This window comes from Mustela lutreola, chromosome 4, assembly GCF_030435805.1.
Source record: "Mustela lutreola isolate mMusLut2 chromosome 4, mMusLut2.pri, whole genome shotgun sequence".
Taxonomy (NCBI): domain Eukaryota; kingdom Metazoa; phylum Chordata; class Mammalia; order Carnivora; family Mustelidae; genus Mustela; species Mustela lutreola.
Window position 1 is genome coordinate 190,458,314 of NC_081293.1, and position 24,684 is coordinate 190,482,997.

Sequence of the window (24,684 nt, forward strand, 5' to 3'; positions counted from 1 at the left end):
CTTCTAAGCTGGTGGCTTCTAAGCATGTTTGGCAGGTTGCCTTCCTCTTGAGATGGCCTGGAAGGAGTTAGATAAGAGCGTTCAGACCCCCTAGCCTGCTAAGTTTCAGTCCTTGTTTTCCTGTCCCTCCACAAGTGCTGCGCAACAGAATGACAATGAGAGCCACACATGAAGTTTAAATGTAAATTTAAAAAGTAAAAAGAAACAGACGCAATCATTTTAAGTATATTTTGTGTAAATCAGTATGTCCATAACATGATCATTTCAACCTGTTTAATACAAAATATTATCAATAAAATACAAATATTATCAATAAAATATCAATGAGATATTTTATATTCTTTTCTTTCTACTAAGTCTTCAAAATTCAAGTGCATGTTACAGTTACAGCAGATCTCAGTTTGGATACTAGATTTCAGCAGTTGGAATGCAATAAAACAAAACAATAAAGTTATATTTAATGGAAGAAATATTTTATTTAAAAGTATTTTATTTTTATTCTTTATTTTATTTAAAAATAGTTCTTTAAAAATATTCAGTTTTTAGGATTATATTTAAATGAACTAAAGTCAAGTAAAATGAAAAGTTCAGTTCCTCTCTCTTACTAACTACATCTCAAGTGTGCAAAAGCTCCCCATGGTATGTGGCCACCATAGTGGACAGTACAGCTCTACACATTCTTGGTTGGAGACCTGAGTGACGGAGAATGTGGAATGTTATTTTCATTAGTGTTTGGTCTCAGGGTTTTCATGAGCCCTACATTGGAGGCATACAGTGGTCTGCTGCAGTAGACCACTCTACTTTCTACTCCCTTTGAAAGGAGGAAATGAGCATCTTTGGGAACAAAAGAAAGGAATAAATTTAGGTAATTTTCTCTAAAATTCAGTCCCAGCAATAGAGTGCAGGATTACAGATCTCAATATGACATACATTATCTTTCTTATCTTACAAATTACAAGGAAAATGGACAAAATAAGCCCCATCATTAATGGAAAAGTTCTGTTTCTGGGTCCAAAGAAAATTAGATTTCCCTTCTAGAGGCCTATTTCTTTGCTCTTGGATAAAGACATGATTTCTTTGCATATTGTATATTGAAGAAAAAATAGAGGTCACTGTTTCTGGGGTAGAGAAAAGAAAACAAATATCGATGGTGAACGCATTACAGACAAAACTACATATAAATTTCAAAATTGTAAATTCATAAAATTGCATGGAAAGGAGAAGATGAATTATAGATCATGGTGCTAAGCAATGCAGCCTAAGGTAGTGGGCTTCAAATTCAAATTCTTGTCACTGGTTGTACAACTTACTGCTGTTATTATTATTAGCCAAGTGGAGTATTATGAGAAACCTCAATATACAACAAATTAGATCAGCTAAGAAGGGAGCAGGGGACACTGTAACCCCTTTATCTCCATGGCAACCTCCTGGGCTTTTTTAAAAAAATTGATTTATTTTGATAGAGAGAGGGGAAACGTGTGTGAGAGGGTCAGAGGGAGAGAGAGAGAGAATCCCAAGCAGAGTCCACGCTGAATGCAGAGCCCAGGTTGGGACTCGATTTCACAACCCTGAGATCGTGACCAGAGCCCAAACCAAGAGTCTGATGCTTAACCGACTATAACACCCAGGTGCCCCGCCCCCCCCCCCCCACCATGGACTTCTTTATCACCCTTGAGGCTACCATCAACTGGGATCAGAAGACACAGGTCAAATTTAAGCTCTGTCACCGGCTTGCATTTTACACTGGGAGAATCATGTAATCTTTGATATACTGTCTTTTCATCTATAAAATCAAGAAACATTACCAAGATCCTTTTGATTTTGGAAATGCTTTGATATCTTCCAAGTTAGAGAACATAGCTACTCTCATCTGAGAAAGCCTCTTATCATAATGGAACAAACTTTTAAGACGCAATGGAAGTGTCTCATATTTGCTTCATTTTCTTCTAGGACCAGGATCCTGCTGCCTTTGGTGAACACTCTCTGTTGGTGAATTCCTCCAGATATTATCTGAACATCCGCTACACCCTGCTGCCCTACCTCTACACGCTTTTCTACCGAGCTCACACCCGGGGGGACACTGTAGCGAGGCCCCTGGTCCATGAGTGAGTTTCCCGACTCGCGAAGAATCCCTTTCAGACAATTCATTTCCATTGTCTTGTTAGTGGTTGTTGCCACCTAGGGTACAGTTGTTCTATACTGGAGGCTTCATCTGCCTTCTCTGTTTTTCAGGTTCTACCAGGACCCAGCTACTTGGGGCATACATGAGCAGTTCCTATGGGGGCCTGGACTCCTCATCACGCCTGTTTTATATGAGGTGTGTTTCTAATGTGAACAATGGGATGGAATATCACATTTGTCCTCATGGTACTATAGCTGAATAAGCTGAGCTTGAAGTATCTATGGCTGCATTTAAATATGAATATAAATATAATATGGGGCACCTGGGTGTCTCAGTCAGTTAAGCATCTGCCTTTGGCTCGGGTCATGATCCCAGGGTCCTGGGATTGAGCCCCATGTCAGGCTTTCTACTCAGTGTGGAGTCTGCTTCTCCCTCTGCCCCTCACTCTGCTCATTCTCTCTCTCTCCCTCTATCTCCAAGCAAAGCAATTTCTGTTTTGCAAAATTACCTTAAAACTTGTTTTCTTAAACATATGACCATGGATTGATAGGCTTTAAATGCCTCATGAGTTTGGGCTGGCTATCCCTCTGTGTGCTTCCTTTGGACCAGGGGACATGTGCTCTTGGGGTTGGGCTGGGAAAGGAGAAGAGTCAAGAGAGGATCGGGGAAAGAGGTCTGGGCAAGGGCAGGGCGTTACTCTGAAGACCAGATATGAAGGGCCACATGTACCCTTCCAAAGTGTGAGGGAGGAAGTGTGGGGGAGGGATTAGGACGATGCTGATCACTTCATAAACCCGGGAGATTGCCAGTGTACTCATGTCAGAGGCCATCTCTCGGCAGGTGCTGCGAGCCACAGCAGTCCTGCTGGAAGTCTCTCCTCGAGGCCTGGCTGTTTCAGTCTCTTCCCACCTGTCAGGTTACACAAGTAATTCAGTGAACAAAATTTCTCTGCTTCTCTTAAAAAGTTCAGGAGCCTAGAAATTTACTTTCTAGGCAGAACTGTGCTTTGGGTGAACTGCCCAACTTTTCTGAGTATCTGTATTCGGACCTGTAGAATGGGATGGTCCTAACCATCTCTCAGGATTGTTCAGATGAACCCACACAAGCACAGATGGCGTAGCTATTGTGTAAACTGTGAGAGACATGCTGATGTTGCTCATATTGGTGTTTCCCTAGGGTGTGGACCGAGTGAAAGCATACATACCGGACGCCATCTGGTACGACTATGAGACAGTAAGTAAGGCAGCCCCTCTTGCGTCAGGGACCAGCCTCTAGCAGAGGGCAATCTAAGGCAGGAGTCCTGGGAGCTTGGGGTAGGATAATAGCATAACATTTTACATTTGGTTGATAGAGGATACTTTTCTGTGAGGAAGGCCTTTCTAGGTGTACTATGAAGTAATTTGAATAACTGGGGTAGGTTTAGGGGAATTTTCATTGTATCAAGCTGGCTACTATGCAGCTATGAGGATTAATAATTGGACTGAGGCTGGGATACCCTAGAAAATGAAAGCCCAGTTGTGGAAGAATCACCACACAGCGTAATTCAAAGAAATAGGACAGGTTGAAGGCTCAAATCTGCTATTTTGATTATGCTTTGGGCTGCCCTTTGCTTTGGGGGGGATCTCTGCTTTTCTTTTTTTTTTTTTTAAGTTTTTATTTAAATTCCTCTTAGTTACACTATTGTATAATGTTAGTTTCAGGAGGAGAATTTATATTTAAATTCTGTTATATTTAAATTATATTTAAATTCCTCTTAGTTACCGGCGCCTGGGTGGCTCAGTGGGCTAAGCCTCTGCCTTTGGCTCAGGTCATGATCTCAGGGTCCTGGGATGGAGCCCACATCGGGCTCTCTGCTCAGCAGGGAGCCTGCTTCCCTCTCTTTCTCTCTCTCTGCCTGCCTCTCTGCCTACTTGTGATCTCTGTCAAATAAATAAATAAAATCTTAAAAAAAAAGAATGTTTTATGGTTTGCCTCTCTCTTTTTTACTCCTATGTCCATCTGTTTTGTTTCTTAAATTCCACGATGAGTGAAACCATAGAGCATTTGTCTTGCCCTGACTGACTTACTTTAAATGAGGCAACTGATCTAGAATGATCTGCATGGTCCCTCCTAGTCCAATGGTCCCTTGTCTGCTCTGTCATCTTTTTGTTGGTTAGGGGGTAGCCATCCAGTGGAGGAAACAATTGGTGGAGATGCTGCTGCCACTTGATAGGATAGGACTTCACCTCCGAGGGGGCTTCATATTTCCCATCCAACAACCCAGCACAACCACCGAGGCCAGGTAAGTTCCTCATTCTTCTAAGGTGTAACTGGGGGTGCCTGGGTGGCTCAGTGGGTTAAGCCGCTGCCTTCGGCTCAGGTCATGATCTCAGGGTCCTGGGATCGGGTCCCGCATCGGGCTCTCTGCTTGGCAGGGAGCCTGCTTCCCTCTCTCTCTCTCTCTCTGGCTGCCTCTCCATCTACTTGTGATTTCTCTCTGTCAAATTAATAAATTAAAAAAAAAATCTTTTAAGGTGTAACTGCCCTGATGTGCCAAGGGAGGATGTCGTGGGACAGGCAAATAGACACTAAAAGTAGATAAGTCAAGAGAAGACATCTCTAGTAAGGAATCTCTCTCCCCTCCTTTCAAGGTTGGCCCCAAAGTGGTACTTTCATGTTCATTTACCTTAAGGTGGCCTTAGTCTTCACGTTTCTAGAGTCTTTCACTTGGGAATGGAATAAGATTTAAGAGCAGTCAAAATAATAACTTGTGAGGATTTCCCTATGACCAGAAACTATCTTCAAGCAGATTTTCTTGAGTGAATGCAAGTTAAAGAGGAGGTGAGAGTTATCACACAGAAGTGAACATAGCTTCCAAGGTCAAGAGCCAGAATGCTCAGGTTCAGACCCCAGCTCCATCACTACCACAGGTGTTGCCCTGGGCAACATCCTCTCTGTGTTGCTGCACAACACGAGCAAACTGGGGATGACAATAACTGGATGTTTTAGTGTCATCAAGCAGGTTAAATGGAATGATAGACATGACTTACTGTATTCGGGACACAGAAGGATGAGGGGCGCATGGCAAGCACCCAGTAAGTGCTGATTGTTAGTAGTATCACAAACCCAGTCTTTGGCAGGAACTGCCTCCTTCTACCATTCTTCTATGGTCATTCATTACCAACCTCTATTGTCTAACCACACCCAATGTCCATGTTTCATAAAATGTCAATATCTACTCTGTTTCTGGGGTAGACTCTGAGTTCATCTGTCCCTGAGACATGAAAGGGGCTGGTTGAACAACGTTCTATGCCTTCTTCATTCTCTGAAACTGGGAGTTGCTCTTTTACAGTCGAAAGAATTCCCTGGGACTCATTGTTGCCTTGGACTACAAGAGACAGGCACGGGGCGAGCTGTACTGGGATGATGGTGTATCTAATGGTAGGCCTCCCGGGGGTCCCCTCCCTGGGGTTCTCAGTGAAAAGTATTCATTGCAGGCTGTCCAATATGGCACTAACTCTATTAACATCGGTGCTGATTTCTGCAAGCTTAGAACAAATTTATTCTGGAAGTTCGGTTAGCCAAGCACAATGCATTAAAATAGATCAGATGATCAACCTGTATGTTATTGACTACCAAAGCAACAGACATTATTGAGTTTAGTTTAATTAAATTATCTCTTCTTTGGGTGTCATTACCAATATCAAATAATACATTTTTGTTAATAGATTTGTAAAATGCTGCTTTGATTACTATTGAGGGGGAAATATCTAATTTGTATAGTATGCTTTTCCATTGTAAGATTCCCACAGAAGTAGCTGACATAAGCTTATGGTCTGTGATTATATAAAAACCCTGCCCTGCATTGAATTAGCATTTATTAAAATTAATTGGATTTTAATAAATTTATTTATATAATTTATTATATTATCTAATTTAATTATCTATCTATTATATTAATTATCTATCTAATTATCTAAAATCTAATAAAAATTTATTTATTTATTTATTTATTTATTTATTATTTATTATTGCCCTGTAGGCAGGGGATATGAAGATGAATAAGATGTAGGCATTGCCCCTGAGGAACTCCTGGTCCAGCAGGATAAACACAATGTGTATGTGGATGACTACAAATGCAAGTCACAATGTATTAAATGCCAGCAAAATGGTACCACAGAGAATCATGGGAGTTTGGAGGGACAAAGCAATTAGGGTTGGTTGAAGCAGTCCAGGAAACTTGGTGGAGGTTTGGCAAAAAGGGCAGAACCTGGATAAGCAGAGAAAAAGGAGAGAAAAGCGTGACCATGCAGCTCCTCTGCTTCCTATAATCATGGGTACTTCTCTCTCTCTTCTAGATGCTGAAAAGAAGTATATTCTATATGATTTTTCTGTCAGCTCTGTAAGTACTGTTTTTGAGGAACTTGCAGTATATGTTCTTTTCTGTGATGGCTTTTTGAGTTTTTGGTTTGCTGCGATGCTTGGTCCTATGAACAGGGATGGTACCCATGATGGTCCCTGAAAAGATTAGAGTTAAAAAGAGAGTTTTAAATCTATGTTAGATATATAAGCTTCTTAAGTCAGTATAACTCCAGTGAAGAACTTTTCTTTCTTCTAGAAAAAAAAAAAATCATTGTCTCTGAGCTTGATGAGTCCTGACTTCTGGGATGTGTCCTTGGCCAGAGGGAATGGGGTACAAGTATGTGTGAGATGTGGGCAGGGATGATGAGTGGTATGGGGCCTTTTTGAGGTTCTTCCATAATGGCCTTCCTTTCCAGCCCCCAAAACTTGGCATAGGTACTAAATGGTGGTTTTGAGAGGTTGGAAGATGGATTTGAGAATTTGGATGGCCAGAAAGATACAGATCATTGCTTGCTCATCTCTCTCTCTCCCAAAGGCATCAAGAGGAAGAAAAGGCAATAATGCTATCAGAGGATATGAGAATTCTAATTTGGTTTTCTTTGAAGTCTGATTGTACATGTGTGAGATTTCTTTTGTGGATATCTCTTTCCTTTATTTCTCCTTTCTTTTAAGAAAGGAAGAATGAAGAATAAGAACAGATATTGTTTTATAAATTATCCTTTTTATTTTGAGATAATTATAGAGCCCCATGCAGTTATAAGGAATAATACAGAGAGTTCTGCTTGTCCCTTTTATCCAGGTTCCCCTCATGGGAACATCTTATCCTTTCAAGAATTTGATATAGATGGAATCATACGGCATGTAAGCTTGAAACTGACATTTTTTTCCCTCAGCAAAATTCTCTCAAAATTCATCCAAGGCATTACATATTAAAAGTCTATTCCTTTTTGTTGCTGAGGACCATTCCAAGATATATATGTCTACCTTCTGTTTAACAATTCACTTAATAAATGGTTATTTCCAGGCATGGCTATTACAAAAAAAGCTGCTATGAACACTCATGGACAGGTTACCATTTGTCTGAGATTGACACCCAACGGTGCAGTTGCTGGGTCTTACAGTGATCGCATGTTTAGTTTTGTGAGGAACTGCCAAACTGGTTTTCAGAGTGGCCCTACCATTTTGCATTTCCACCAGCAATGTTTGAGCAACCAAGTTTCTCTGTATCATAACCAGCATATATGTTGTCATAATTTTTTTTAATTTTAGTTCTTTTGATAAGGGTATAATGACCTGTTATTGTGGTTTCAATTTGTATTTCTTTATGTCTAATGATGTTGATCATCCTTTCATTTGCCATCTGTGTATATTTATATTCTCTTAGATGAAATGTCTGTCCAGTTCTTCTGCCTATTTTCTCATTGACTGGCTGATTTTTCTGTTCAGTTTTGAGAGATCTTTATACGTTCTAGAGAAGACTTCCTTTTTGGATATGTGGTGTGTAAATATTTCCTATCAGTCTGTAGGCATGTCCGTTCATTTTTTCACAAAGCAAAAGTTTTAAATTTTGATGTGTCTAACTTATCTTTTTTTTTCTTTTTTTTCCCTAACTTATCTTTTTAATTTCTTTTATGGATCGTGCTTTATCGTGTCCACTGTAAGGACTTTTTCTATTTCTATTTCTATTTCTTGACTATTTTTCTCCTATTTTTTTCCTAAAAATTTTAGTTGTACCTTTTACATTTAAGTCTGTGATCTTCTTTGAGTTAGTTTTTATAAACAATGTGAGATTGAGACACAGATTTTAGTTTTGGCCTCTGGATGGCCATCTCACCCAGCATCATTTGTTGAAAAGGCTCTCTTTTCTCTACTACATAACTTTTGAGCCTTTGCAAAAAAAATCACTTGGGCATGCTTGTGGGTTTCCTAATCTTTTTAAACATCAAAGTGCCCATCCCCCCCTTTTTTTCTTCAGTCCACCTTGGTCAGAGCTCCACTTCATCACTTTTGAACTGTGATTCTCTGGGAAGGTTGTTTGCTTCCCCGGGGCTTCTGTCTTCCCAAGAATGGGCTCAGGCTCATAGCTTGCTGTTGGAATGGAACGAGATACTTAGCACCAAGCCCGGTACAGAGTAAACACTCATAAATTTTAGCTCCTATCCTCATCATCATTAAAAGGAAAAAGAAAGTATTTAGGTACTTCATGTGTGTGTGTGTGTGTGTGTGTGTGTGTCTTCATCTTTGTGGGCCGATAGGTCTGTGTGTGTGCTGGTGTCCTTTTATTTAAGAGTACCCATCTTAATGCAGGCTGGTGCAGCCACTCTGGAAAACAACATGGAGGTTCCTCAAAAAGTTAAAAATGACCCAACAATTGCACTATTGGGTATTTACCCTAAAAATATAAATGTAGTGATCCAAAGGGACACATCTACCTGAATGTTTATAGTAGCAGTGTCCACAATAGCCAACTATGGAAAGAACCTAGATGTCCATCAACAGATGAATGGATAAAGAAGATGTGGTATGTATATATATATATATATATATATATATATATATATATATATATATATGTGTGTGTGTGTAATGGAATGCTGTGCAGCCATCAAAAGGAATGAAATCTTGCCATTTGCAAGAACATGGATGGAACTAGAGGGTATTATTCTAAGTGAAATAAGTCTATCAGAGGAAGATAATTATCATATGATCTCTCTGATATGAGGAATTTGAGAGGCACAGTAGGGGTTGTGGGGGGTAGGGAGGGAAAAAATGAAACAAGATGGGATCAGGAAAGAGACAAATTATAAGAGACTCTTAATCTCACAAAACAAACTGAGGGTTGCTGAGTGATTCGGGGGAATAGGGCTAGGGTGGCTGGGTTATGGACATTGGGGAGGGTATGGGTTATGTTGAGTGCTTTGAAATGTGTAAGACTGATGATTCATAGACCTGTACCCCTGGGGCAAATAATACATTATATGTTAATAAAAGTAATTAAAAAAAAAAAGAGTACCCATCTTGTCCACTTGGAAATTCTGTGATGTCAGGAACATATTTTCTGAGTGATGGAATCAATCAGTAACCAGTGAGCCAAAACAAACCTGAAATGTTACTGAAAGATTGAAGGTTGAAAGAGTCTGGGTTAGCAAATTTCCTGGGGATGATCACCAGGCACCAATTAGAACTTCAGAGATAAAGAACATACCTCAGATGTCAGAAAGAAAAATGTTGAGTGGTATGTGGTGATGTACCTAGTTTCTAAACAGATGTTTTTCTGTTTTTTTCTTTCTTTCCAGAATCGTCTACAGGCAAAGACTGTAAATAATAACTATATGGACCCTAACAACCTCATGTTTACAGATATCATAATCTTAGGAATGGACAAGAAACCTACTGATTTTACTGTCTTACATAGTAATTCTGCCACCTCCGTCTCAAATGTTGCCTACAATGTTTCATCAAAGGTGGGCGACTGTTCCATCTTGCAGGGCCCTTGTCAAAAGCCCGGGCCTACGATACTGACAGCCAGCTCTCCCTTGCTCTTTTCACTTTGGGCAGGTTCAGAGACAGCTAGCTTGCTGCAAAGTCTACCGTACCATAGGGCAGTTACCGGAGAAACTATGCGTGCTAAATATGGACTCCTGAGCTTTGTTTGCATTAGAACACTGAAGAAGACTGTGGGTGCTGGGACTCTGAGGCAAGGCAGTTCTTCTCTGGGCAGATTTAAAACTAGACCTGCTGATCCCAGATGTGATATAGTGAAAATATGATTCAGTACATTGGCCTAGTTCTGGAGAGTATTTACACGTTTGTCCTCTCATTTAAGTTAAAGACTCTCTTTGAGAAACAATTGACACTCTGCTTTTATACCATTACACTGAAGGAGAGTTGAATAAAACACGAGGGATAATCCAATTCTGGCCTTACTGAATGAGTCCCTTACAAGCTAATCTTTAACAAAAGGTTCCAACTGTTAGTTGACTGTTTCAAGTGCTGGGAAATTCACTATTTTTTAGGGCAGCCTCCTTCCATTTTGACAATGAAGATTACAAAAAATAAGAGCCTGGTTTCTGTACGAGGCAGAATGGGGTTCAAGCCCTAGTTCTGCTGTCTCCTAGCTATGAGATCATGGGCAAAGCATTAAACCTCTTTAACCCTCAGTTTTCTATTTTGTAAAATGAAGATAGCCATATTAGCTGCAGCATAGGATTACCTTCTACGATTGGTGGAGATGATGCATCTAAAGTGGTTATCACAGTGCTTGGCCCATATAAACGCCCCATAACGTTTTAACTATTGTTATTACTGGCATCGTTATTACAGTGTGTGAGCACCACACCCAGGGGGCAACAAGTCTTACAGAGAGCCCTGCTTGTGATCTGTAATCCTTAACATGATGAAAGCCCTTCCCATTCAACATTTCACAGTGACTCCATGAGGTGAGAAAGGTCAGGAATAAGCCAAGTTCATTTTCCTGACAGGAAGGTTGAAAGACGCAGGGGATAATAAATAATATTCCAAATATCCCATGATGAAGTGGTGTTGGACGAAGGGCTAGCTTCCCTTCCAGATCATCAGGGAAGGACATTGGCTGGGTGTCTCAGCCTCACCTTGTTTTTCATGCAGCCTTCTTTCTCCTTCCCCAGATGGTGAAGATCAGTGATCTCAAGGGACTGGCACTTGGTCAGAATTTCTCCATCGAATGGAAACTTCCAGTCAGTGACCTGGAGAAATTCAACTGCTACCCTGAGGATTCTAAGGTGTCTGAGGAGAGTTGCCGGCAGCGGGGGTGCCTTTGGGAGGTAATGATCAGGAACACACCACCACAGTGAGCAGAAAGTTGGAGAAACTTCCCGTGGATAATTAGACACTTAGAAAACACTTCCAAACTGTTGATGGGTTAAAGAGCGATCATCCTTCAGAAAGAAAATGACATTATGTCAACTGAAAAATTATTTTGTCAGCTCTGGGTGAGAGGAGACCCGTGTTTTCCTCAGATATCCTGAATCAGAAAACACTTACTGCCACTCTGGCTCCCTCTTTCCTCCAAACACAGCATTTAAAGCCCCACTTTTATTCTTAACACAGCAGCAATACATTGGGTATGCATTGTGTATTGAGTATTTTAAGTGAGGGTTTTTTTTTTTTTTTTCATCTATTAGAGAGTCCATGCAGAAGGTACGTTGGTAAGACTTTTTCTCTTCATTTGATATATAGAATGAAAGTCAGAGAGATTACCTCAAGGTCACAATGGCAGCAATGAGGACACCAGGAGTAGAACCCTGCCTGAGGATTCTAGTCTCCAGATCAGGCTTCCTGCTTCCCCTTACCTGCCTACCCAGGAGAGGAAGCCAAAGAGCATGTGTTTTTTAAATGGATATATTCATTTGGTGGTACTGTCGTAACAAAGTGCCACAAACTAGGTGACTTAGAACAACAGAAATCTGTTATGTGAGCGTTCTGGGAGCTAGAAGTCTGAGATCAAGCTGTCAGCAGTGTTGGTTCCTTCTAAGGAAAGGGAGGGAGACTCTGTCCCATGCTTTTCTCCCAGGTTCTGGTGGTTCTCTGGCACTCTTTGGTCTTGCTTCGTTTATAAAAACATTACCCCAGTCTCTGCCTTCATCCTCACATGGGCATCTCACTGAATGCAGGTCTGTCTCTGTGTCTAAATTTCCCCTTTTAATAAGGACACTGGTCATATCGTATTAGACTGATCCTAATGATCTCATTGAATCTGATCATCTGTAAAGACTCTATTTCCAAATAAGGTCACTTTCACAGATACCAGGGTAAGACTTCACATCTTTGGGAGGAACATAATTAAAGCCATAATATTGGGCATGGTGTAAGAGACTTAGTTTGCGTGACCAGCTTCTCTAGAAATCAGACCCTCGAAGTGTGATGCTAGAGGCTGATGGGGAATTTCTTCTCTTGTTCCAGAGCACAAATGTTCCTGATGTGCCCACCTGTTACTACGACACCATCCCTAGTTATGCCGCCAGTAACATTCAGTACCTGCCTACGGGCATCACCACAAAACTTGCCCACCTGGGGGCCCCTGAATCAGCCCGAGCAGCCACTGCCTCTGGCTCTCTCTCTGCGACAATCAGCTTCCTCCAGTTGAGCGTGATCTACCACACAGAGTACATGCTGCAGTTCAAGGTAATCTCCAAGGTGGTGCAGGTTTTGATTCTCAACACAGAGTTCTTACAGCTCCATGTGGATGAAAGTCATTGACACACTGTTGGTCCAAATCCATCATTTAATGGACAAAGGCACCATGGCCCAGAGAGGTACCAGTCCAGGATGTGATCTTGGACCCACCGGGATTGTGAATGTTCTGCACTGCCAAGCGCTCAGTCATTAAGTGTCCTCAAAGGACCCCTCCCTTAGCCCTGTGAAAAATGTGTCTGCTCCATGGGAAATTCACACGAGTGGCATTAACTCACTTCCAGTGTTAGAATTATTTCTATCACAGTGGCTCTTAACTTCAGAAAGCTCCAGAATCACCCACAATTCTTGTTAAATTAAAGTTCAGATGTTAAAGCTCAGATGGCTGGGCCTCTGCCCTAGAGTTCCCAGTCTGAGAGTCTGCATCCCTAACATGTTTCCACATGATTCTGATGCTGAGGTGGGTCAAGGGGCCACACTTTGAGACCCACAGCTCTGCTCTGAGGGAAGTACAATGTGAACCACATATATTTCCTAATAGCCACACTCCTAAGGATGTATTTGAAAAAAAATCAAATGTAATTCATTTTAATAAGATTTTATTTAACCAACATGCTGAAATATTATCTTACCATGTAATCCAAATACAGTTATTGAGCTATTTTAGAATCTATTTTTTAAAAAGATTTTATTTATTTATTTGATAGAGAGGGAACACAAGCAGGAGAGGGTGAAGCAGACTTCCTGTGGAGCAGGGAGGCGAATTCGGGGCTTGATCTCAGGACCGTAGGATCATGACCTGAGCCGATGGCAGACATTTAACAACTGAGCCACCTAGGCGCCCCTAGAATCTTTTAATCATACTAACTCTTCAAAATTTGGTGTATAGTTTACACTTATAACAAGTCTCAATTCAGATTAGCACCTTTCGAGCATTTAACGGCCATAAGTGTCTGGTGGGTCCACTGCTGGGTGAGTTAGAGACAAAGACTACAGCAGGTGGAGCTGCCTCTCAAGGTCATCTTTATGTTTACAACAAGGACATTTCTGGGAATGATTTTCAAAGCCGGTGACACCCCAACAGGGGTAAGCCGGCTCCTTCTGTTAGGGTTTGGGAGGAATATCAGAAGGGGGTTTTAACATTATAATGAAGCTGAGGTAACTGTGCCTGCACTTTCTGATTCATCTACACAGACCTCTCCTCAAATGTTTCTTTTCCTGGTCCAGAAATCCCATAGTTAGTTTCTAAAAGATAAAGTTACAATTAGGCAGAAACTTCTAGGAGTTTCCTGAGTTCAGGAGATCAGCCTTGAATTCAGGGGGGTCATGGGGTGTCACCCCGTGTCACCTTGGACAACTCAGCTCTAAGCATTGTTTTTCACAATATGTGGGATGAATCACTCTGGGGATCTTGTGAAAATAAAGATTCAGATTCAGAAAATGAAGGAGAGGGTGACCTGAGACTTTGCATTTCTGACAAGTCATCGGGGTCTGAGAAACACAATTTTAAGAAGCAGGACTATGGACCAAACTTGTCTTAAGCATCTGAAAGCACAAACAGTAAGATCTGAGTACATATAAAAACTCAGTTCTCTAATTTCTGACATACACATACATGCCCAAACATAATCTTACATTATTATGTGCCCATACATATTCATGTGCTCACAAACATACATTCTATCTGTGAAATTCTATATACTGACTTCATAAATTATTTAGAGGAAGTGCCCTCCCTGCTTATGAATAGGTGTTTCTGAGGCATTTGGGAGTTCGGGATCCATATTGGGCATTGTAGGTAGCAAATCACATCCATTTGCTTTGGGATATTTGATGCCTCCCAATGTGATTCAAACTGGCCAGAAAACATGGGAACTGAATGATATGAAGCGACAAGGTCGAAGATTATACCATAGAAAGTTTCCTTCTCTCTTCTTGTTAGATCTTTGATTCCACGAACAAAAGGTACGAGGTCCCCGTGCCTCTGAACACCCCTCCCTCTCCAGTTGGCTCCCCTGAAGACCGTCTGTATGACGTCAAGATTCAAAACAATCCTTTTGGGATCCAGATTCAAAGAAAAAGCTCTGGCACTGTGATGTAAGCACTATTTATTTGGTTCTCATTAAAGTGGTTCTGGGCCTAATTATGATAGTTCTAATTAATGCACATAAAATATTAATCTCAGAGACAATGTAAGTATGTGTATGTGTGTGTTAAACTCCAGGAGTAGATCTGTTACTCCATTTTCTCCTAGTCACTAACTCAACAAGAAAAATTAATCAAAGGCTTAAAATAAGTGTTGCTCGATTTCAGAAAAAAGAAAAATGCATGTACTACTCATTGTTCTTGTTGAGTAGAACAGAAAACTCTTTTTAGTAAGCATGACCAAGGATAGAAATCAGCTCTATGTAGCCTCATGACAAAATAACAGAAGACTCGGGAGAGAGGGAAAGTTTTCTAAGGAAAGAGAAACCGCTTCTTACAATCTTTGCTTTTATCAGCGCTGTCGACTTACAGTCTTTTCCCAATGTTAAATGTTAAAAGAGTTGTCATTTCTCATCCCTTGTCTTGCTGCTAAATGGAATGAAGTGAAGGATTTTGCCTTGGGCTGAAGTTCCCTTTCCAAGTAAAAACCCTCACCTCTGTGCGCACATGTAGACAACCTTTGTCTCTCTTTGACTGAGTGTCTAACTTTGGTCAGTTGCCTTCTTTGCTAAGAAGTCCTTTGACCAATCTAGAGAACTCATGCAAAGAGCTTCCCCCTTTTCTTTTGGGAAACGTGATTAGACCTTGCTTATTGATTCATACATGTATTCAAACCGGTTCTCCAATGATCACTGGGATAAAGAGATGAGTGAGACATAGTCGTTGCCTTCAAGGAGCCCATGGCCCAGAAAAGGAGTTCTCAGACTGGTAGACCACAGAACAAAAAGGCAAATGCAGAACATTGGCAGTGAGTCATGGCCTTTGTTATGAGCTATGTCGTTTCACAGTATTTGAGTCTGCTTCCAGCTGTGCATTCTTTAGAAGGCTTCAGAAGCCACTAGAATTCCCAAACAGGCCCCCTGCTTACTCTGCCCATGATCAGAGCAATGTGGACATATGCTTTTGTGTTACAGTTGGGATTCTCAGCTGCCTGGCTTCACCTTCAACGACATGTTCCTCTCCATTTCTACTCGCCTCCCCTCTCAGTACATCTATGGCTTTGGGGAGATGGAGCACACAGCTTTCAGAAGAAATATGAGCTGGACCACGTGGGGAATGTTTGCTCGTGATGAGCCCCCAGCAGTAAGCACAAAAGAAAAAGACTATCGATCAGTTTCTCTCCGTATAAATTTATCTTAATCCATATGTACGTGTAGAGTGCCGATTAATGAGCTTCACCCTGTGCTGACAAATTCTGTTCTCAGACAAAATAGGCCACAGGTTATGCTCCTTCTGTCTCTAACATATGTTTTTCCTGTGGACTATGGATTTTACTTCGTAAACTTTTCTTTAGTATATTCTATGTGTCAGGTACATGTCTTGTTTAAAAAATGCTGTCCGTTCTCCAGAGGTTTATAGGCTAGTGAGAGAGATGCAGAATTAATAGTAATATATATATTATATATCCCTCCTCCTCACATATTATATACATAATTAAAATATATAATGTGTATTATATATAATATATATTATATATACATATTACACATATATGTATATACATATATAATACATGTATAATATGTATTATATTTTACATGTATTATATATGTATGTATTATATATGTATATATATTATATGTATATATTATATATATTATATGTGCATTATATGTACATATATAATATATGTATAATATAATACATATTATATATGTATTATATATGTATATACATATATGTGTAACATGTATATATAATATACATATAATTGGAGCTATACATCCCCTAGATAGGAAATCTGCCCTAAAATGTACTCTTCACTTTCTCTCTTCCTTTCATGTCCTCCTTCCCTGGAAGGTTTTCTCTTATGCTGTGGAATAGGTGGACTTGCAGGTCCCCCAAACATAATCTTAATCTCAACATCTGGTATCGCTCTGTGAAAGGAAGTTAAACTGTCACAGTAAAAGGTCATGCAATTTAGTCAAAATTTTACCGCTAACACTGGTATGTATATATACATACATATATATGTGTATATATATAGTATATATTATAATACATATTATATATGTATTATATATGTATATACATTACACATACATATGATATGTATATACATATATGTGTAACATGTATATATTATATATTATATGTATATAAATATACACATATTATATATGTATATATACTATATATTATATGTATATATAATATGTATATATAATATATGTATACATATATATTATATGTACATATAATATATAGTATATATACATATATAATATGTGTATATATTATATGTATATATTATACATGTATATATGTATATATTACACATATATGTATATAATATATGTAATATGATTATATTAATATAATCTGTGCTATGAGAGAATTATGTAGTAATAAATGAGGAGGGCATGGAGGGGGAGGGCACTTGATTTTTTTGTTTGCGGTGGAAAGAAAGGTTTCATAAAGAACATGACATTGTGGTGAATCTTCAATATTGAATAGGAGCTTGCTATTTGTGTTATGATGTAGAAACAACTTTTTGGATATTTCTTTTTTTGATTACTGCCTACTGTTCCCCATGACTCTCCCAGTACAAGAAGAATTCCTATGGCGTCCACCCCTACTACATGGCACTGGAGGAAGATGGCAGCGCCCATGGGGTGCTCCTGCTAAACAGCAATGCCATGGGTAAGACAGAGGCATGTTTCCTGCACATAACCAACTTTCCTGGGATCTGGAATACCAGTAGAAATAGAGAGATTCAAGGGCAAGTCCGTCCTTCCTTCCTTCCTTCTTTCCTTTCTTCCTTCCTTCCTTCCAGATTTTTGAAGAGCTTTAGGCCAGGTGTTAGCAGTAAAATTTTGACTAAATTGCATGACCTTTCACTGTGACAGTTTAACTTTCTTTCACAGAGCGATACAAGATGTTGAGATTAAGATTATGTTTGAGGACCTGCAAATCCACCTATTCCACAGCATAAGAGAAAGCCTTCCAGGGAAGGAGGACATGAAAGGAAGAGAGAAAGTGAAGAGTACATTTTAGGGCAGATTTCCTATCTAGGGGATGGATAGCTCCAAGGACTCCTTGTCGTCTTTTTTTTTCTTCTTTTTTTTTAAACAGATGTGTCATTCCAGCCCACTCCTGCCCTGACATACCGCACCACAGGAGGGATTTTGGACTTTTATATGGTTTTGGGGCCAACCCCTGAACTCGTAACTCAACAATACACTGAGGTTAGAATTCACTCTATGCATTGATAAACAATCAAATGTTTATTGGTTATTACCATGTTCTTATCACTGAAATAGTTGATTTTTGTTTCTATGTCCCTTGGGTATTCCTACTATATTATTGCTGTCTTTCCTGAAGTTAGGTTCTAATGTTACAGGTATAAAAGCATATAGATAACCCATGTGCCTCTTAATTATTTGCTAAGCATACTAAGAATATCTAATCAGTAACAACCTGAGTTCTTAGCCTTCCCAGAGTAGAATCTCTAGAATATAGGAGATTTTTTTGTCATCCTGCATTGATGATCAGTCCATATTCATTTGACTTTCTTATTTTTCTTGAGCAAGGCCTCTTAGATCAGACAGTGCTCAGTAGAAGTGCTCAAGTTGCTTCAAGTAGAAGTCTTTTTTTCCCTTTCCTCCAAAGTCGTCCTGGACCCATTTTTCTTTTCTCTTCTAGTTGATTGGTCGGCCAGCAATGACTCCATACTGGGCCTTGGGATTCCAGCTAAGTCGCTATGGATACCAGAATGATACTGAGATCTCCCAATTGTATGAGGCAATGATGGCGGCACAGATTCCCTATGTATGAATCCCCCACTCAGCCCATGGTTTAATTAGTTATGGGAATTTGTGCCTAATTATAGATTGAAAATGTCTTCAGGGAAATTATTGATGACTACTTCAGTACAGGAAAATGTAGTTACGGAGCCAGTCTTGTGTGGAATACAGTGATTTCCAAATTTATTTCACGCCACCCTTAAATCGAGGGTTCAAAATTGAAAGTTGCCTTAATTCTTCAGTGGTTGGCAGTGTGTTTGAGCAATATTGTTACTCATTCGTTGCCTTTTGTCAAGAATGCCCTGCAGTAGACATGGCTAGTCTTAAGTCATGACTTTGGGAACTTCTAAGTGAGACTCTGTCAAAAGGATGACAATTCTTAGAGAGGATGAATATAAAGTGACAGTATGAAAGAAAGCAGCTAAAATCAAGTCTTCACTCTCTGGGAATCACACATACCCACATATGCATATCACACAACAACCACCTAGTCCCCTTCATAAGCCCTGAGAAACGTAGGCCATTGCTGCCAGCAAGCAGAAGTCCACAGAGAGCACTATGTAATCATCAGTTTTTTGTTCCTCATGCTCTTTCTCTGCTGTCAGTCCACCTCCTAAGAGTTTAGAGGACAGCTAATGACTGGAAGATGAGAATAAAGTGAAGTGTTATGATGTTGTCATCAAGATCATTTGAAACATTCACCCAGGCTTTAAGTATTTTATTTTTATGTACTACTCTACCATATATGTATTAAACATAAAGTAGAAAAAGTGGGAAGATTAACAGATGAAAAAACCCAGAGATCTACTGCACCAAGGTGATCAGTGTTTATATGTCAGTTTGTTCTTTTCCAAGCTTTGGCTTTTGCACAAGTCTCTGTTCCCCAATAAAGCTGTACTTAGAATCTTAAGGCAATATGGGTGATTATCCTCTTCAGGCCAAAAAGGAGTATCTCTTTTATTCAAGTGAGTATTAACCACATTAACCATTACTCACCAACCCTAGATGGAGTGACTTTCACATGCAGAAGCTTGGGTTGGTAATATTTAGAGAAAAGGGAAGACAAAATTCTCATCTCAAGGACCATCCAGTAGAACAGAATGATAGAAATACACATATTCTAAAAGCTATACAATAAGATAGTTCTAAATGTAATAAATCCAATGAGGTTTACTGGATGGGGGGAAATAAATATATTTCTCAGGGAAGTCCTGCTTTCTACCCTTGAATATTCAACTAGCACTTGTTTTGATAGGCTCACCAATTTGAAATTTGAAGAGTGGAAAAGAATCAAATCAAGGGAGGGAAAGGAGAGACAATTCCAAGGATGGGGACAGGTGATCTGTATGCAGGAATCAGAAAGCAATTTCAATCTTCAGTGTGTGTATTTGGGGAGGTAGATTGGACAAATTAGGAGGGGCCTGGGCTGGGGTCAGCAGAGGCATTTGTAGGCCCTGAGGGGTACTGCCACAGCATCCCCAGCACCTTGCTTGCTCCTTCCTGTAGGACGTCCAGCACGTAGACATCGATTACATGGACCGGAAGCTGGACTTCACTCTCAGCTCCAGCTTCAAAAACCTCAGCTTCTTGATTGAGCAAATGAAGAATAATGGCATGAGATTCATTCTCATTCTGGTAGGTATTTAGAAGATTAGAGCCCATTTTCTGTTTCTGTGTTCATGGCTTTAAAATAGTACCATTGAGGGAAAGTAGATGAAGAGTACACAAGACTTCCCTGTACATTTTTTGCAACTTCCTGTGAGACTATAGTAATTTTTTTTAAGTTTTAAAAAGTGAATAAACACAGGAGGGGAGAACATATGAAAAATGGCTTTCCAAAGGTGATACTTAGCAAGATTAATTTTTCATAACCATCACTGGGATGTAATTTGTTACTACAATTCCCTTGGTTAGAATCAGAACTATGGACTGAACCACTGAATATAGCAGCAACATCCAAAAGGCCTCATTGTTCTAGGCTGTGCCTCTGAGGGAATCGCTGTATCCTAGTCTCATATTTACCTTAGGGGGTTCAAAAGCCACTTCAGTTGTATCATTACTCAGCAGTGGTGAGGCTCAGGGGATTTACTTCTTCTTAATTAAACTCACAAACAACTGAGCTAAGATTCAGAACACCAATTTATGATTTTGCTCTGGAGGCTGTATTTTGATAAACACAGAAGTAGTTACCTGCAAATGGTCCTCCCTTCTAGCTTCCAAGAAATAGAACATTATTTCCTGACTTTTATTCATTCATTCGTTCATTCATTCATTCAAGTATTAATTAAATACTGGGTCTTTGAAAATCACCATTCTAAAAAGTATGTGTGTGTGTTTGTGTGTATGATATAAATTAATGAATCAGACATTGTCCTTTTTTTTACAGGATTTTATTCAATCAGAGACAGCCAATAAATCACCATTAAAGAGTGACTATATTGTACAACTGAACTAACATTACATTGCCTGTTAACTAACTGGAATTTAAATAAAAACTTCAAAAAATGAGAAAAATTAAAGATAATTTCAGATAGTGGTGATTTATATGACAGTTGTGAAATAGGATACTTTTATACAGGGTAACTGAGGCAGGTATGGGGTGGGGTAAACAGAGAAGCCACTTTGGACACAGAACAGAAGAAAGAAGCTTCATGTTCTTAGAGAGTATTGATACCATACTCTAGGAGCACAATAAGTTGACTTTCTTTGTGGGAGGTTAATGTCTTATTAACCTGGCTTATCTCCAGGAATGTTTTCCAACAGCATACTTTATTCCTCAAGAATTTTATGGACATAAAGCAAATTATCTATGGGTATTCTGTTTTTGTTTTTTTATCTTGGAGCTGTTTTCCTCATGTTTGCTGTTTTAAACCCTTTCATTGCAGGACCCAGCTATTTCTGGCAACGAGACCAAGTATGAGCCATTCACCAGAGGGGAGGAAAACAATGTGTTCATCAAATGGCCCAACAGTAATGACATTGTCTGGGGAAAGGTGAGCCTTGGGAGAAGATGCCCATAATTAATCAGCACCAGAATGTCTTGATTAAAAGAGGCTGTCAATAAATCCTGGCAAAATATATTAGGTAATTAATAAATCATGACTGAGTAGAACTCTTCCTGATACTGATTAATAAGACCAAGGTTACAGGTCTAAGTCTCTAAAGTATCAATGAGCTTTGTTTTATTGTCTGGAGATATTCTGATGCTCCAACCTTTATGTATTCCAGCTGGTCATGTAACAAACTTAAAGAATTCCTTTGGGAATGGCTCTGAAGTCTGTGTCTGTTGAAGTCTGTGTCTGACAAACTCTCAGTCTTCATCTGTTTCTTTTATAGCAACAGGATTATAGGTGCACTTCCTGACCCCAGATGACAGAAGCTCCTACACAGGATTCAGACTCTGCTCTGTAACTGTGCTACGCTTCCTGCTGTTTTAGGTGCATGCTCTGCTTACTGTGCCTTTGGATGTTGCCTTCTCTGCTTACCCAGATAATACCTGCACTTCAAGACCAACTCAAATGTACTCTCATAGAAGCATTCAGTGACCAGTTGAGCTCTGCTCATTTCTCCCATTTTCTATATTAGCATCTTCAGAGAGGATAGCATGTCACTTAGCACACACATTTATCTGTGAACTCTTAGAATACAAGGACTAGAGATGACTGTGTGACTCAGTGGGTTGAGAGTCCAACTCTTGGTTTGGCTCAGGTCATAATCTTAGGGTCCTGGGGTCAAGCTCTGCATCAGGCTCCCTGCTCAATGAGGAGTCTCTTTGAGGATCCCTTCTCCCTCTGCCTCTCTTCCTGCTCATGCTCTTTCCCTCTGTATCTCTCTCTCTTAAATAAACACATCTTTAAAAATAAGAAAACAAGGACTATTTCTTACTTAAATCTCAGTAGATGCAGATTATAATACAGTGCCTATCATATAGTATCAGTAAGCATTTGCTGAATGGATTAATTAATCAATGTATATAGTTAATGCCCTTCTAGTTAATTAATGTATATAGTTAATGCCCTTCTAGTTATAGATGAGATTGGTTGAAACTCTGGATTTTTTTTAATGCTATGTATATTTGGAGTCTCCAGTAAGTGTTAATGCTACTTAAGAATATTAAGGCTAATTTTATAGGTTGTGAATGAAATCAATCTTAGTTCTTTAGAGTCATGTTTTAAATTTGTTACTTTTGGAGAGAATTTTGTTATATGTCTATGATAGACAGCAGAATAGTCATTTGAAAGGTGATTGTTCAGAAGATATATTTAAAATAGATTTAGCTTATTTTGTTTTTTAACTTAATGATTTTGAAAGCTTATGAAATGAGTCAAAGGACCCTACTCTATTTTCTCCTAACAGAATTTCATATATTCAGATTTTACTATTTAATTAATGACAAAGAAATCCAAGAATTTTATGGAGATGCATGTCATTAGAGTCTGACACGTGAATCATCTCATGGTCCTTATGCAATGCCTTTCAGAAGTTTTAATTTTTCTTCTTTCTCTCTAGGCTTGGCCAGAACTGCCCAATGTGAATGTGGATACATCCCTTGACCATGAAACTCAGGTTAAGGTATAGTTGTGTACATATTTCTGTCCACATTGCCCTAAACATCTGGATACTTATAAGTTTTATCCCAGGACTTGGTTAAACAACTCTCTGAGCATGCTTGTCAACCGGTAATTTCTTGGTAGAATGAGATCAGACAGAACAGAAAACACAATAAGCAACTGAACTGGAAATGTGTAGCGGGAAATCAAGTGAAGTGTCTTCACATGTGTGCCTTTAATAGGTGGTATTATGTTTAAATCCAATGGTGCTTGAAAAATAATAAATTGAAATCCAGAATATTTTTACTGGAGAGGTTATGAACAGACTAGGTGTTTAATGAATTGTCCCCATATAAGAAAATATGCCAGCCAGTTCAAAAGGGTTGATGTTTTTGATCTCCATACTTGATGTCACATCAACCTGGACATCAAGCCACCCCTTCAATCTGCAGGTCACTTTTCCCTGGATTACTGGTCTCCTTTATTTGGTCAGAGTAGAAAAAATATTTACATATCTAAAGTTTGATCATTTAGACCCAGATAGTTAATTTTCCAGTTCATATGATTAAAGGTCCGGTCATTAAACAGATCTCATGTTTCAAGGGGGTTTAAGACTATCTAACGCCCTTCTAGGAGAATAAAGAATGCAGTCAGCCTTCTCTGAGCTTTGTGTTCACAGTAAACTCTGTAGAAGCAACAACAGAGCTGAGACTAGTTTCAGACCCTGAGTGGGGCAGTGCCTTGCACAGGTACCTGCTCCTCACCCCTTCCTGGTCCCCAGACTCCCCTTCCTGGACAGGTGAAGACCCATCCTGAAAGTATGTATTTACTCTTACAGCTGTACAGAGCCAACGTTGCTTTTCCAGACTTCTTTCGTAATAGTACAGCCGCATGGTGGAAGATGGAAATCAAAGAGCTCTATGAAGATTTCCAAAAGCCAGGGAAGAACTTGAAGTTTGATGGACTGTGGATTGTAAGTGCACCCTTGGTGGTTCTTTTTGGAAATGTTAGGAGTCAAACCATGGAGAGGCAATGCAGAGACAAACAGAGGAGGGAGCTAAGCCTGGGGAAATGGGAGAGAGGGATACTCTTGTATAATTGAGGTTCTGGACCCCTAGAGACACAGAGAGGATTGTGCATCTGCCCAGGAACATGCCTGCAAAAGCTGGAGCCCTTGGAGGAGATGGGCCACTACTAGAGATGCTGCCAGAGAAAGTGGGGGAGGGACAAATACCCCAGCTTCTCTTGTCTTCCAACCTCCATTCACTGGCTAGTGCCTCCCATTGGCCAAACTACTCAGAAGTTAATACTAGGGGAGTCTGAGGGGCATCCTGTGATACGGGGTGGAGCAGGGGCTGGCAAGGCATGAATTCAAGAGACAATAGGTGTTCACCACGGTGCTGGTACAGACTCATTTTCAAAGGTCTGTTCAGATATTGCTTACACATGTCAGTTGGGCTTAAGAGCAGGGCTTCATGAAATATCTGTGGGACATGTGTCCAAAGGCTCTTCTACTTGTGTTTGTCTAGGGATAGGAAGCATATCAGTG

At 39.7% G+C, this 24,684-nt stretch overlaps 1 protein-coding gene across 2 annotated transcripts in view; it reads left to right on the forward strand.

The window, feature by feature from the left end:
- LOC131829864 (probable maltase-glucoamylase 2) overlaps positions 1-24,684 on the forward strand; it is a 93,339-nt gene that overhangs the window by 38,660 nt on the left and 29,995 nt on the right. For both annotated transcript variants that reach the window (XM_059172069.1, XM_059172070.1), the window contains exons 18-35: positions 1,951-2,105; positions 2,233-2,317; positions 3,299-3,355; positions 4,279-4,403; positions 5,454-5,542; positions 6,460-6,503; positions 9,760-9,927; positions 11,110-11,265; positions 12,404-12,625; positions 14,577-14,731; positions 15,754-15,922; positions 17,386-17,482; positions 17,915-18,027; positions 18,485-18,610; positions 20,092-20,220; positions 21,471-21,578; positions 23,095-23,157; positions 23,974-24,108. In XM_059172069.1, coding sequence (XP_059028052.1) covers positions 1,951-2,105; positions 2,233-2,317; positions 3,299-3,355; positions 4,279-4,403; positions 5,454-5,542; positions 6,460-6,503; positions 9,760-9,927; positions 11,110-11,265; positions 12,404-12,625; positions 14,577-14,731; positions 15,754-15,922; positions 17,386-17,482; positions 17,915-18,027; positions 18,485-18,610; positions 20,092-20,220; positions 21,471-21,578; positions 23,095-23,157; positions 23,974-24,108 — 2,196 coding nt within the window. The remainder of the gene's footprint in view (positions 1-1,950; positions 2,106-2,232; positions 2,318-3,298; positions 3,356-4,278; positions 4,404-5,453; positions 5,543-6,459; positions 6,504-9,759; positions 9,928-11,109; positions 11,266-12,403; positions 12,626-14,576; positions 14,732-15,753; positions 15,923-17,385; positions 17,483-17,914; positions 18,028-18,484; positions 18,611-20,091; positions 20,221-21,470; positions 21,579-23,094; positions 23,158-23,973; positions 24,109-24,684) is intronic.